The 14805-nt window shown below is 35.7% G+C and overlaps 1 protein-coding gene across 1 annotated transcript in view; it reads right to left on the bottom strand.

Annotated features, from left to right (window-relative positions):
• The window catches only part of LOC121430627 (probable ATP-dependent RNA helicase DDX60), a 111898-nt gene that overhangs the window by 31438 nt on the left and 65655 nt on the right, over positions 1–14805 (bottom strand). Inside the window, exons 30-32 of the mRNA XM_041627942.1 lie at positions 11103–11183; positions 5422–5548; positions 2634–2786 (exon numbers count right to left, since the gene is read on the bottom strand). Coding sequence (XP_041483876.1) covers positions 2634–2786; positions 5422–5548; positions 11103–11183 — 361 coding nt within the window. The remainder of the gene's footprint in view (positions 1–2633; positions 2787–5421; positions 5549–11102; positions 11184–14805) is intronic.

Consider the following 14805-nt stretch of genomic DNA (forward strand, 5'->3'; position numbering starts at 1 on the left):
ATTCCAACTGTGAACAAGAACGACAACAAAAATGACAGTTGTCCGTTTCCATTTTTAATTTTTTTTTCTGGGGGGGGTGGGAAAATTAAAAGGAAAATGTTATACGAATACCTTGATATGGATGTTCCTAAGCTAACAAAATAAGTATTGCAACTTGTAACTTGATTTTAACTTCCGTAACGAAGATTGACAAAGTTAAATGCCATCGAGAAGATTTAATGGTAAACTATCTTTGGATTCCCAGCATTGGTCATGCATTGCTTAGGATCTCAGGTTATTGATGAAACTTATTTTAAGGTTGCCTCATTCAAATTATGAACATTATACTGAACGAAAGATGTGCAATGATTTTTATGGTACTTTTTGTTTATGTTATTTGGTAAAATCCTGCTTCTGAAAAACAATACTGAATTTTTTTTCCATCTTGCAAACATTTTGGCTTCAGAACTAAAATTGTTGATACCACACTTAAACTAAATTGTGCGCATTTCAATTCCAATCATTTCACAACTGATTTAATTGAGTAACATAAGTGGGCAATGCTAACGATTAACCTCCGTAACAGTGATATACAGTGCTTGAGTTAATCCGGTCAGTACTTCAAATTGACGCAACAGCGACTTGCCCCTTTTCTGTTGCCACTTTCTCATACATGGTACTTTCACAATATGCATCTTTCAACCCATTCTGTAGACTTCATTTTTATGATTTTCCCCCATCAATTGGTGCATTTTTCTGAGAGTGACCCTGCATATATTCTCAGTATGCAACATTCTGATATGCACATCTCAATACAATGATGAATAATATTGTTCTGGGCCCCGTTTTACAAAGAGTTAAGACTGATCCAATCAATCAGAACTCTATGGAAATCCATCAGTGTCATAAATTTTTCTACAGGAACTTTGCACAATGTCCTTTGTAAGCAAAGAGAAGCACAGTGAATTTTTAAAAGAAAACAATAGATGTATGATTTCACATCATAGCTAGGAAACATTTTAAAAATTCATGATAGATGTTGACATTGCTGGCCGTCCATAGTTGCGTTTGATCGGATCAATCGCAACTCTTTGTAAGACTAGGCCCAGGTCTTTAATACAACACTCCCAACCAAATACTGACCAAGAAATAAAATGTTGTTAGCAAAGAAAGCTTATCTGTTTTGAAACAGATCAGAGGATCAAAATATGACAATAAACTGACAATAAATTTATCATTGTTTGAAGAAAGGGTTTATTTTTAATTAATGCACATCAGTCAGACTGCGGGTCCCAAGAAAGTGGCTTCTTTCATCCAAGTGATATTCATGACTTGAGATGTTTTGCATAGTTAATGAGCTTGATGCGGACCCAAATGCCTCTTTTCATTCGGTCATTGCTGCTCTAATTATGCATCGAATTTCACGGATTTGGTACCATTGTAAAGAAGAAGAATCATTCTTTTAGGTCATGTGTTTGGATTTATTCAAAGAATTTGTAATATAGGTTAAAATTTTGATCTAAAATATGCTACAAAATAAATATTTTCACCTGACAAAAGCTTCTATTTTCACTCTTTATTTTTGTTTGAGCCCAAATGATTTTTATATCATGATAAAGCTGAATATGTATGCTTTGAAATGATATAGGTTTCAAAATAAGAATTAGTTTAATCAGGTCAAGATCACACTTTTCATTTGCCAAGTACATAAAGCAGTTTGAAAACAAAAATACTGCACTCTGATTGGTCAAAGAGACCACACAATGGCAAATTCCAATGGTCCCAGTGCCTGGGTTCGTGGGAAGGTCACACTTCCCATGTGGTAATCTCCTCAAATACCCCGCGCCTGTTGTTCTGTGAACCTTATCCAGCCAATCAGAACTCTGGATTTCATGCAAGTACAAAATTTCAGAAATCTCGTCTTGTACCTTGGTGGGAAAAGTGTGATCTTGACCCGATTAAAAGGTGCCGCATATTAAGAGTGGCATTGTGAGAAAGTACAGAAGTTCAGCTTTATGGTGATATATATCATTATGAGGCTCAAAATAAAAAGTTTTGCACAATTTGCTAAAGAAAACAGAGGAAGAAAATTCAGTTTTGATGCACATTATCAGGCCAGAAATTTACTTATTTAACAAAATATTGTATACAAAATAAATGACCAATATGAAAGAGTAACTTTTACTCCATCTGATGGTGCAATAATATTTCATCTAACTTTAAGTTAAAACAGGTAAATTCTTAGAGAAAGAAAATCTCACGAATCACAAGAATTTGCGAGGAGGATTCAGCCACGAGATGATTTGGATGAATCTGGCCTTTTTGCTCATTAGCATAGGGACCTGCGGTCTGACTGACATAGGCTTAATGTAGGGGATTTGATGAGATCCGAGGCCAGTGCCCCTTTAAGAGAAGAAAGTTAGAGGTGGGTATTTCATAAAGTTTTCACATGAAGTCAGGAGCGTCTTTATTAAGGGACTGGTGAACCTTTCTTCAAATATCAGTGCCAAAGAAAAGTTGTTTGTATCACAAGAAAGAACTACTAGACGTTCACAAGGTCACTCATAACTTAAACAGCTTTATGAAACACTATGGGAAATGTGTACCATACTGAAATGAAATTGTGTTAAATGGGTCAATAAGTTTGAACTGACCTTGAGGTGCTTCCTTCGGAATAGGGTTTCCACAGCTACTCTCTGCCTGTTGCCTAGTCCAGCATGATGGTAGGCTATACCTCTGGATATCAACCAACGAAGAAAGTCTGATGTTTTATCGCTGGGGAGGCGCCTAAGTGTCTCTTCTACTTCCTGAGTTAAATCAAAGGTTAGGAATAATAATGACCATATAATATAATAATCATAATAACAATAAATACAATTATTAATCATACATGTATCAGTCATCTGAGAATGGCAGCTTTAATTCATAATTGCCCGCTCATGAGAGTGATCAAATGATGGATCAATAAGTTTCTAATTGTTTATTCATAGACCGAAATTATTGCCCGCTCAAGAAAGTCAATGATAAAATGCGTGGAAATAAAAACGGGCAATAAGGGAGAGCTAATATCCGGGTATTCTGCGTGTCCTTATACGCGTCCTTTTGAACCGCGCAGCAACAATATGCATCAAAATGTTCATCACGATGAGACAACTCTGGATACAGGCCAGGGACACGACATTTAAATTACCTCACATTTACAGGGTTGGCGGATTTAAATCACATTGATTTAAATCGTGATTTAAATCGCGATTTAAATCACCATGATTTTTTTTTTAAATCATTGATTTAAATCACTTCCATTGAAAAATGTACAAATCATGGACAAAGTATTTGTTCAATGCAGTTTTAATTTTTCAAGTCAACTGAAAAACTTTGAATTAACTTTATATCAACAAAAGATCAACAAAGTCTTCATATCTACTTAAAACAAATTAAATTCAAATTAATAAAATCAGGTAATTCCTTAAAAACTACAGATGTATGTTGTCAATGGGTACTCATTTTTTGTAAATTATGTTGAGTTTTTCTTCTGAAATTTTACATTCTTTGTCAGTTATTATTAGTCAATTTCTTTCTCAACATAAAGTTTTCACATAATCCAAAGACTTTTCAGAGAGCAGTTGGTAAAAAAAAATATAATATATAAAAGTCAATGAGAAAAGGTTTGTTGGCAGTTTTCCAGTTTTGATCGTTTGCCTACACATAACTACTTCTGTCATGTAAAATAAAAAATGATACCTGCATGTAATCAACATATTTAACATGCCTCTTGTTTTGTATTGTTACATTTATCATACATTTGATGTTTTAAATAACATGATTATAAAAATCACATTAACATAATATAGTACAGTCATAATTTGACTGTTGAGAAAAGCTTTCTCTTATAAACCTTTTAAGTCACTGCAGCCCATTTTATGTTCAGTGCTACAAATAATGGAAGTTTTGCGTCTGCATGTAATAATAGAAAGAGCTCTATAACAACAATTTGCAAAACTCAGAATAAACATTTAACACTGCATTTAAATGTTAAGATGCAGGTACTTCATTTACAATCATTGGCAGTTGTAAGCTGTGTCTCATTTAAAATAAAATACTTCTTTTTTGTAATACATATGTTGTAATTTAAGCAGTTTTTATCCTTTTTTTCATACTTCATGAATCAAACAGATATTTTGTAGAGAATATGGGAATAAAAATTGTAGATTAATGTAAAAAATCACAGTAACATAATGTAGTATAGTCACCCTTTGACTAAGCTATTTCTTATATTTTTCTCCAAAACTGAGAGTTTTGCATCTATATCTGTAGCAAGAGAAGAGCTTTTTATCAAACTAAAAAGATCCTAAACATATACAGTTGTAGTCTCTCCTTGACTATTGTAAAGCTGTGACTAATTGAAAAAAATCATTGATTTGAATTATTTCTCTTACAATGTACATGTACATGAATACTAGTAATTGGCAAAGGGTTTGTTGGCAGTTTTGATAAGGGATTTTTTCTCTTGGATTTTTTTAAATATTTGAATGAAAAATCCCAGAGGGGAATTTTCTCTACTCACTGGGAATTCCCTATGGAATATTCCTTCATAGGCCTATGTATGATAGAATTAAGTTCAGATACATGATTCCTCAAATTTATTTTTAATTGTCCATTTTTACTGGATTTTAATTACAAAATATGTGGTTAAGAACAATATTAGGGGTGAAATGTATAACATCAATATTGATGTCATTGTAAGAGTAAGGGGGGGGGGGATAATTACCCTTTTTTTCGAAGGAACTTTTAAAAAATAAAAAAAATAAAAAAAATCTGATTTAAATAAAAAAAATCTGATTTTTTTTATTTTAAAAAAAAAATAAAAAAAATCGCCAACCCTGCATCACAATGGTAAAGTTCAAAGGCCCAGTCTGCTCTACATCACAAAATAGATTCGCGTTCTAGAAGGGTAAAATATCTAGATTTTCACAATTTTTGCTAAAGATGTCTGATTTGGATGATACAAATATTGACTGGCTTTTCTTTGGGGGAACATAAAATATCTTGCCCTATTAAAGAACCATATTGCCTTGTCTGAAGACTCGGGCCAATATGATTCTATTGCGGACAATGTATTTGATGTTCCCCTCAAGGCCAGTCAATATGAAAAGGAGAAGAAGTAGAAAAAGAAGGAGAAGGAGGAGAAGGAGAAGATGATGAAGATGATGTGTGAGTTGAGGATAAATACCAAGACCGGGCACAAAAGTGAAATTGATAAACATACCAATAGAAAGCTGATAAACTACTAAACCATGCAATGCAGTCTTCATGCATTTTCTATGCTTACTAGCCAAGTACATTGCTAAAGAATAGCTCCAATTATCTGGCTTAAAAAATGGATTTCTTGTGCTATTCACCAAAAAAACATATTTGTATACATGTAGGTGAAATATGGTATACCTCTTTTGTCATGTTGCCTTCGCCCTGGAGAGTACAACTTGGCAGTGGATCTTCCGACAAGAAGTGCTTCGCTGCCAGCAAATCTCTTCTCTCGCTATCATTTGCTTCCTTCAGGCAAGCAGCAAAACTGCAAGTACATGTATACAATTAAGGCATTGATAAACATAAATTTTACTTTTAACAAGATGAACACCTCTGCGAGACTGCAATTTAATATAACAGGTGGGTATTTCATTAACCCCCAGATCTGGACCGTTGATTGCACGATCTCCACGAATATTTGCACGTGTGTAGAGCCCTATGTAACTACAAGACTGAAATTTTCAAAACAAGCAGAGTGCCTCTGGCAGTCTCACCTGCATCGTGCAATTCAATATAGCAGCAGTGCTGACTTTAAAAACTACGAAAAAATATCATTATTCACAAAAACACCACTCATATGATACACGTTCATTGACAATAAATGACATTTGACCTAGATCATGAGACCCAATTTCAGTGATACTTGATTACCCCTATATCCACATTTTATAAAACATATTTACATATACTTTGAAAGTTTGACAGCAATCAAATAATTACCTCCAAAATGGCCAAAGTTCAATGACCCTAAATGTCCTTTGACTTTGGTTATGTGACCTGAAACTCAGGCAGGATGATCCGTAATAATTGGTTAACCTTATGTCCAAATTTTATGAACTACATGTAGATTCATACACTTTCTGAATTATGATGGTAACAAATACCCCCAACGTGGCCAAAAGTCCATTGACCTAGGTCATGTGACCTGAAACTCACTCAGGACGTTCAGTGATACTTGATTACTCTTATGTCTAAGTTTTAGGAACTAGACCCATACACCTGCAGTTATGATGGTAATTCAACAGATACCCCCAATATGGCCAAAGTTCATTGACCTTTGACCTTGGTCATGTGACCTGAAACTTGCACGGGATGTTCAGTGACTTGATTACTCTTACAATGTATGTCCAAGTTTCATGAATCAGATCCATAAACTGTCAAGGTTATGATGGTAATTCAACAAATATCCCCAACACTTTTGACCTTGATCATGTGACCTGAAACTCACACAAAATGTTCAGTGATACTTGACTACACTTATGTCCAAATTTCATGAGTCAGATCCATAGACTTTTAGAGTTATGATGGAAGTTCAATAGATACTCCCAACTTGGCCAAAGTTTATTGACCCTAAATGACATTTGACCTTGCTCATGTAAACTGAAACTCAGGCAGGATGTTCAATAATCTTATGTCCAAGTTTCATGAACTAGGTCCATACATTTTTTAAGTTATGATGACATTCCAAAAACTTAACCTTAGGTTACGATTTTGATGTTGATTCCCCCAACATTGTCTAAGCTCATTGACACTAAATGACCTTTGACCTTGGTCATGTGACCTGAAACTCTGGCAGAATGTTTGGTAATGTTATGCTGTCATTTCACAAACTTAACCATAGGTTGAGATTTGGTGTTGACGCCGCCACTGCCACCATTGGAAAAGCGGCCACTACATGTATAGCCTCACTCTGTTTCGCAGTTGAGACAAAAATTAATTGCTTATATTTTTATAAAATAATAATATAGGATTAGTATAGTGCATGTATCCACCTTGCTAGGTGCTCAAGGTGCTCCTATATTACCCCGGCTAAGCTAGTCTTCCGATTCTGGTGCGCAAAGCTATTTGAGGAATTCCTTCCTGCCGGTACCCATTTACCTCACCTGGGTCAAGTGCAGCAGTATGGATAAATTTCTTGCTGAAGGAAAACACGCCATGGCAAGGATTTGAATCCACGACCCTCTGTATGAAAGGCAAGAGTCAGAACCATTGGACCACTACGCACCCACATATATTTATCAATTATGCAAATAAGCGTATGAACTTTGCCCTAATTTTTGTTTGTTTTTGCCTTTAACCCTATCTAGGCTGGGGTATTTTGGGAGTTCATATGGCGGGGGGGGGGGGGGCTCCCGGGCCCCCTTGAGATCACAGCCGCTCGATCGCGCCAAAAAATTGGCACGCAGGTTGTCTGGGATATAATCTACAAAATTGTATAGTAATTTATTTCATACGAATCTTTATTAAGTAATTATGCTAATTTATGCGTAATTAGTATGCAAATCATAGTTTACTTTTTCCTCTATCTCCATAAATGAAGCTCCAAACGTTCTAAATTTGGCATAGAAAATCTTTGTGTTGTTCTGTATAGCAAGTTTACATGAAAAAAATTGTGATATCAGATCAATTTCTTATGTATTATATTGTTTTTTTTTCAATTTCTTATGTATTTCTTTGTTTTTTGGACCTTGTTTTTATTGTTTTTTTCAATGAAATTCGTTGGGGACTCTTCTAAGATCATAAACATCATAAGATAAATACATTTAGACCAGCAAAACTCAAAATAATGATACATTTATGATTTTTTGTTGAAAACACAATTTACATTGACTTTGCACACAAAATCATGTTTTTGAGCAATTTTTGGTCTGACATGCACTTACATAGCGCTGCATAATTTCAGAACCGCGTACCCAGGTTACGCAATATTGGTCTAAAAAATTGCGCAAGACCTGAAAAGTCAGCAAGCAGCGCGGTAAAAAAATTTGCGTGGCAAAAATATAAAAAACAAATCTAAAAAAAAAAATGCCAAAAACTTAGTATTTTACATGTATGTATCTTATTATCTTTTAATTATTATGTAGTTCAAACCTTTGGTATTTTTTTCCCTTTTGCAATCATAAATAACATAAAAATAAATCCATTTAACCTAAGAAAAGTATAAGTATCATACATTTATGATTTTTTGGTTGAAAAACACAATTTGCTTTGACTTTGTACACGTAATCACATGTTTGAGCAATTTTGGGACAAATATCTGCTGACAAAATATTGTGGAATTTCGGAACCACGTACCCGGTTGTCACAAATTTGGTCTCACAAAAGATGCGCAAGACTTAAAAATAAAAAGTCAGCAAGCGGCGTGGTAAAAAAAATTGCGCTGCGGCATAGTGACAAAGTTTGTCGAGATGGGGTCAAATTGAACCCCCCCGTTTAATAAAGAAGTTCATATAACTTAATGCATGACTGGAACATATTTGAAGGTGTTAAGTCAGCTACGCAGGGATATGCCATGCAGCACAAGTAAGAATCTCCAGTCATTCATTCGTAACTTCATTTAACTTTTGAACAGCTTTATTTGCCTTTGCGATATTAAAAAATGTACTCTTTTCCATTTTTATCATCTAAATAAACGATCTTATCATCCACAGCCATGATTACAATTTCTTTTTGAAATATGAAAAAAATATCAATATTCATCCAAGTTTTTGATCTTTGACTTTTTATCCAATAAACCTAAAAATGTCCTCAACATGGGTGATACATGTACATGCATTTGATATTCTTCGCTAGAGTATGGACACAAAAGTACATTAACTTTTCATGATACGAAAAAAGAAGAAATTCAAATATAAATGCCAGTTGTGGTAACGATCTCAAAACGAGTTCATACAGAATCCAATAAGATGGTCACCACAATCATGTTTGTATGTATATATATATATATATATATATATATACACACAAAAATAAGTTAGTCCCCCCTAAATCAAATTGCTGTAACTTTGGAACCGAATTATTTTGAGAAATGATATTTCATGGGTGTTTTTCTATACTCATTAAACAACTCCTGGGGAAAAATGAGATTGATTGGTTGAGTCATGCATGAGTAATTAAAGATTGAATTAAAAATGACTATTTTTGAAAGTCACAAGAGTCGTTTTTCAGATTGTGTAACGAAGTTGGGCAAAAATTGTTTTAAGTGAATTTGATGGTGTTATGCTGTTTTACTATCCATTATTTTACCGCTTCAGACCAAATTTTGATATCGTATGTTCATGGTTGAGTGAGCACGATGTATTGCAGGGGCCGCGGAAGGGGGGGGGGGGGCTTCAGGCCCCCACTTTTTTCCATAAGCAAGTACAAAAATGTAATACGATTGTGATTTTTGGCATGGTCAGCACCCCCCTCCCCACTTTGAAAACTGCTCTGCATCCCCTGTATTGTGATGTATCATCATAGGGTTTTTTTGGTAGTATCTTCTACAACTTGTCAGATCATGTTAAAATTTGAAAATGTTGATGGCTCCCCCGATTATAGGCCCCTCCCCCATTTATAATTCTTGATCCACCACTGATCTGTCCATACATTCAACTGATCCTGAGAAATTGTAAGGAAAAGAATACATTTATGCAGTATAAAGAGTATTCATTCCTAAGTTTTCGAATGTGCTCACTCAACCATGAAAGTGGTTAAAGTTCGGAAAGTGTTTGGTGATAGAAATGATGGATGATAAAAACAACAGCAATTAAGGACACATTTGAAACCAAATTTGCCCTCAATATTCACTTTATTACCCTTGAAAATACCAATTTTCCCACTTTGATGCGTGCTCACTCATCCATAAATAAACAAATCCATTTCATTTTTGCACAGAATTCTGCCCATAGGTTGATAAACATTACTGCCAAATGACATTGCTAAAGACAGCCTTTAAAAATAGTTCCACCATATTGAATAAGGGGTCACGTATGCTTAAACATATGCACCCATAATGTACACAAGTCTATGAGAGAGGAAGTAAAAATTTTAACAAATATGAAATGAGGGTTTGTTTCATGGACGGTTTTTGTTATTTCTGCAAACAGTTATTTCATGAAACTTCGCACATGGCTTCAGAGTAACACTATCCAAAAGGTGCGCACACCAAAATAACCATTCGATACGGTACAGAGTGGGGCCAAGGCCTTGAACTTTCTTCTCATTTGCATAATTTTCTAATATTGTGTGCTCACTGATGCATCAAACATCAGGATTTTCATAAAAATCAAATCAAATGAACTGTGCAAGGAGTTTTGTGACAGATATCCATAGTTACAAATTGCATTTTTTCCAAAAATGTAAAAAAGAGCTAATCACATTCCACATGTTTATTCACGCGTAAATGTTTAATTTGACACCTTTGAATCATTGAAGCATGTTAATTGGTCATGAACATAACAAAAAAGTTGAGAAAAGATAATTTTCAGTTACCAAAATGAAGCAATACTTGCCTACGTTATTTGAAAATCACATTTTTTGTTTCCAATAAATGTTCATTGAACCGTGAAACGATGAATATTGTTGAAGATATTCTTCCCCAAAATAACTGTCATCATATTCTAACATTTTTATTGATAGAAATGTGTAAAATTCCAATTATAGCAAATTTGGACTTGAGTTTATTCAACAGTGAAATTTAGCTAAAAACGTGTCGTCTTTTAGAAAGTACCTTTTACAAGCCTTCTGACTATTTTTCATGATGAGAATGTGGAATTAGTTCCAATAAAATGGAATCAAAGTCATGATATTTTGCTTGTGACTTTTGAAAAGTGCCATTTTTGCCTTCTGACAGTGCTCAATGAAGCATGACGTAAGATACGTCCGCAACATTTACTCAGAGGGTAGCTTACAAAATTACCTACACGCTCATGTTAAAATATATCAAAAACTCGCATTGGTTCAGAAATTATTGATGTTTGTTTAGGGGGGGGGACTTACTGGTATTTTTTTTGTGTATCTATGTATATACATATAAAAAAATTGTACATGTAACTCACCTCTCTGCATCTTGCTTCCCAGAACTGTTCCCTGTTAATCGGCGTCGAGTATGTACATGTAATTTAGCGTGTGACGTCTCACTTAAAAAACAAAACAAAGACAAAACAAACAAGCTGGTTTATGAACCACCATTCTTGCTTGATTTGTGATCAATAAATGAAGTACATGTATGCAATATGATACTCTGACCCCATGATGAAAACCTCCATTTGAGAACACTATATACCCCAATACATGTATCCCTCAATCAATTCTCTTCTCCAAGTACAACAAACCCACTGCTCCAAGCATGGACCTATCCATGCCCCAAGCAAGCAATAATATTTAAGTATCAAAACACCTGTTTCTTGACCTCGGTCCAAAGATAACACACAGCCCGAGCGCGGTCCCTCCAAAACATGCTGTCATTTTATTTACTTACTTTCCTTATTTCGAGGTCGATTTTCTTCGTTCGAAATTGAAAATGGACTAACATTGGTTTTTCTGAATACAATATGCCTTTGAAAACGTGATGAAATATCGAATACAATAATTTCATTCCGAAGGTCCTACTAGAGGCAGAGAAGTCTTACGTAATAGCACAGCTGTCGTTTATCATTTTTTCCTTGGCTCAACGCTCATTTACTAGCCTGTGGAGGTGAAATTGAGACAACGGGGATTACCTGGCCAAGAAGGGTTTATCGGGGCTTGGAAATGTTATTGAGATTTCAAATGAAAATTGGGGTCTAGAACCACAGTTTGCAATCTGAACTGCGGTCTTTCTCCAAACGGGGGTTTGACGTAATGCCAAGACCTTTGAACTCACATGTGATACTAGTATTACCCAATGATTATTGGAATTAAGTGTGATCAAAATTGATGCATTTATAAAGACAAGGCATAAGCGATTTTGTGTCTCACCCACTAATAAAAATAACCAGATATATATCGTGATTTGCGAGGGCACACAACAGAATAGTATCAAAACTTCATTGTGACTGGGAAGGAAAAACACTTGTCATAAGAGTCTTTAACGTAAACTTTAATGTTGACTTCAAAATGAACTTCGAACATACCATGTGACCTCTGAACACGATAACATGCAGATCTCCTAAGTACACCTACAACCCAAGTTTGGTATAAAAGTGAATTGCGGTTGCCGAGTTGTATGTCATATCATTGACCTCAAAATGATCTTTGACCTTAATTACCATGTGATCTCTAATATGCAGGTCTCCTCAGTACATCTACAACCCAACTTTAGTATAAAAGTGACTTATGGTAGCAGAGTTACATGTATGTGTCATATCATTGACCTCAAAATGACCTTTGACCTTACCATGTGACCTCTGCTGATTGCACCATGATATGCAGGTCTCCTCAGTATATCTACATGTACAACCCAAGTTTGGGTGAATAGTGGCTTACGGCTGCGGATTTATGTGTCATAAGAGAGTCTTGGACATAAAATTTAACGTTGACCTGGAAATGACTTTTGACCTTACCATGTGACCTCTGACTGCAGCATAGCATAACAGGCCGGTCCCCAAAGAACATCTACTATCCAAGTTTGGTTGAAAAGTGAATTACGGTTGCGGAGTTATGTGTCATAAGAGTCTTGCATGTACATGTAAACTTTAACGTTGACCTAAAAATGACCTTTGACCTTATCATGTGACCTCCAACTGCAGCATAACATGCAGGTTCCCCAAGTACATCTACCTTCCAAGTTGAAAAGTGACTTACGGTTGCGGAGTTATGTGTCATAAGGTTTGTGATGGACGGACGACAATTGGAGCACTAAGTCTCACCTTCACCTCTGGTGGGCGAGACAAAAATGAGAGTGAGATGAACAAAAACTTGAAAAATGGGATGAACGTGACTTCAAATAATTTTACAATTTGACCCCTTGATGACCTTTGAACCCATCATCCTCATGAAAAAAAACATGTGGTATTACCCAAGGATCATTTGTACCAAGTGTAAACACAGTTGAAGCAGAAATAAAGAGCTGAGAGCAATTTAAACAAACAAGTGGAGCGCCTCTGGCAGTCTCACCTGCATCACACGATTCAATATACACGTAGCAGCAGTGCTGGATTTGAAAATAACTATAAAAATTTTAATTCACAAAACACATCATTCATATAATGATACAATATTATGTACACTGACCCTATAAAATGACCTTTGACCTTGGTCATGTGACCTGAAACTCGCACAGGATGTTAAGTGATACTTGGTTACTCTTATGTCCAAGTTATATGAATCAGATCTTTACACTATCAAAGTTATGATGTAATTCAACAAATACCCCCAACTTGGTCAAAGTTTATTGACCCTAAATGACCTTGGTCATGTGACTTGAAACTCAGGTAAGATGTTCAGTAATACTTGATTAACCATATGGCCTATTTCCTTCAACTAGGTCCATATACTTTTAAAGTTATGACAAAATTTCAAAAACTGAACCTTTGTTGGTTAATATTTGATGTTGATGCCGCCACTGTCGGAAATCTGCGCCTAGTCTCACTCTGCTATGCAACTGAGAAAAAAAACTTAACATTTTGACCCTTAAATTACCTCTAACCCCATCATCCTGAACAACATGCAGCAGACCTGCCAACCAGTACGATTTTCCCGTATTTAGTACGATTTTTGAATTAAAATACGGGCATACGATTTTTCTGTATTTTAATACAATTTTTCAAGTAAAAAATATGTTTTTGACGTATAAAAAAAAATGTTTATGATTTTGGCGTTCCATACTATAAAACGATTCCGAAGCTCAGTGGCACTGGCGCACTTCTGCAAACTGACATGCTAAACGCCCCACAGTCCCTGACGCACAAATAAACTGGCTGCCGCCATTTTGTGTCATATAAAAACACGTGGCTGCTGTAATTGTTGTTCCAACATTATGTACACGGAGATGCATAGTGGGGTAGCAAGATGGCGGATAATGGTGATCGAGGCGCGCACAATATCCATTCAATTAGATAAGAGACTTCGGTGGTTGAATGGGCGAAGCTTGAGTGCTGGTGCCCGGTGGCCTCGCGCTAGCGATAGCAAGCGGGGCCGGCCGGGGGCGCTGGCCTGGCGCTTCAGGTTTACGTTGTTCGCTGTTCATGTGTGTGTGGTGAATTTCATTGCCGCTGTGTTTGCTTAAGTTGAACTCTTTATATTTTCATCTTGGGTAATGGATTCAAACCAACGAAAAAGGAGAGAAACAGAGGCGATTCTTACTCTGGACCATTCAAAAGATGGAGAATGAGTAGCGGTGAAATATAAGTAAGTTTCTCAAAATGCAAACTCCAGGTCTGGCGGTCTTTTAGCGGATGAGGCACTTGGGATGTGCCTGCTAGTGCCCGGCCGGCAGCAGCATGCCCCGATGATCGCGCTACGGCTGCTGCACTGGCTCCGGGGCCGTGTTGTGCATAATGGAGTCTAGCGTACTATTGGAACACAATTTGTATGAAGGCAGTACTTGATTGACTCTTCAGAATAACAAGTTTTTGAAATGTCATAACTTGAAAAGCAAAAAAAGTTCTATATTGGTTTATGAAACTTGGACATAAGAGTAATCAATTATAATTTTGCATGAGTTTCAGGCCATCTGATTAAGCCTTTCATTAAGGTATTATTAAGAATAAGATATTATTAGTTTTTGATTGGTCAACATTTGTGAAAAAAATGAATAAACATGCAGGAAATGGCCCTTTT

This window comes from Lytechinus variegatus, chromosome 17, assembly GCF_018143015.1.
Source record: "Lytechinus variegatus isolate NC3 chromosome 17, Lvar_3.0, whole genome shotgun sequence".
Lineage (NCBI taxonomy): Eukaryota > Metazoa > Echinodermata > Echinoidea > Temnopleuroida > Toxopneustidae > Lytechinus > Lytechinus variegatus.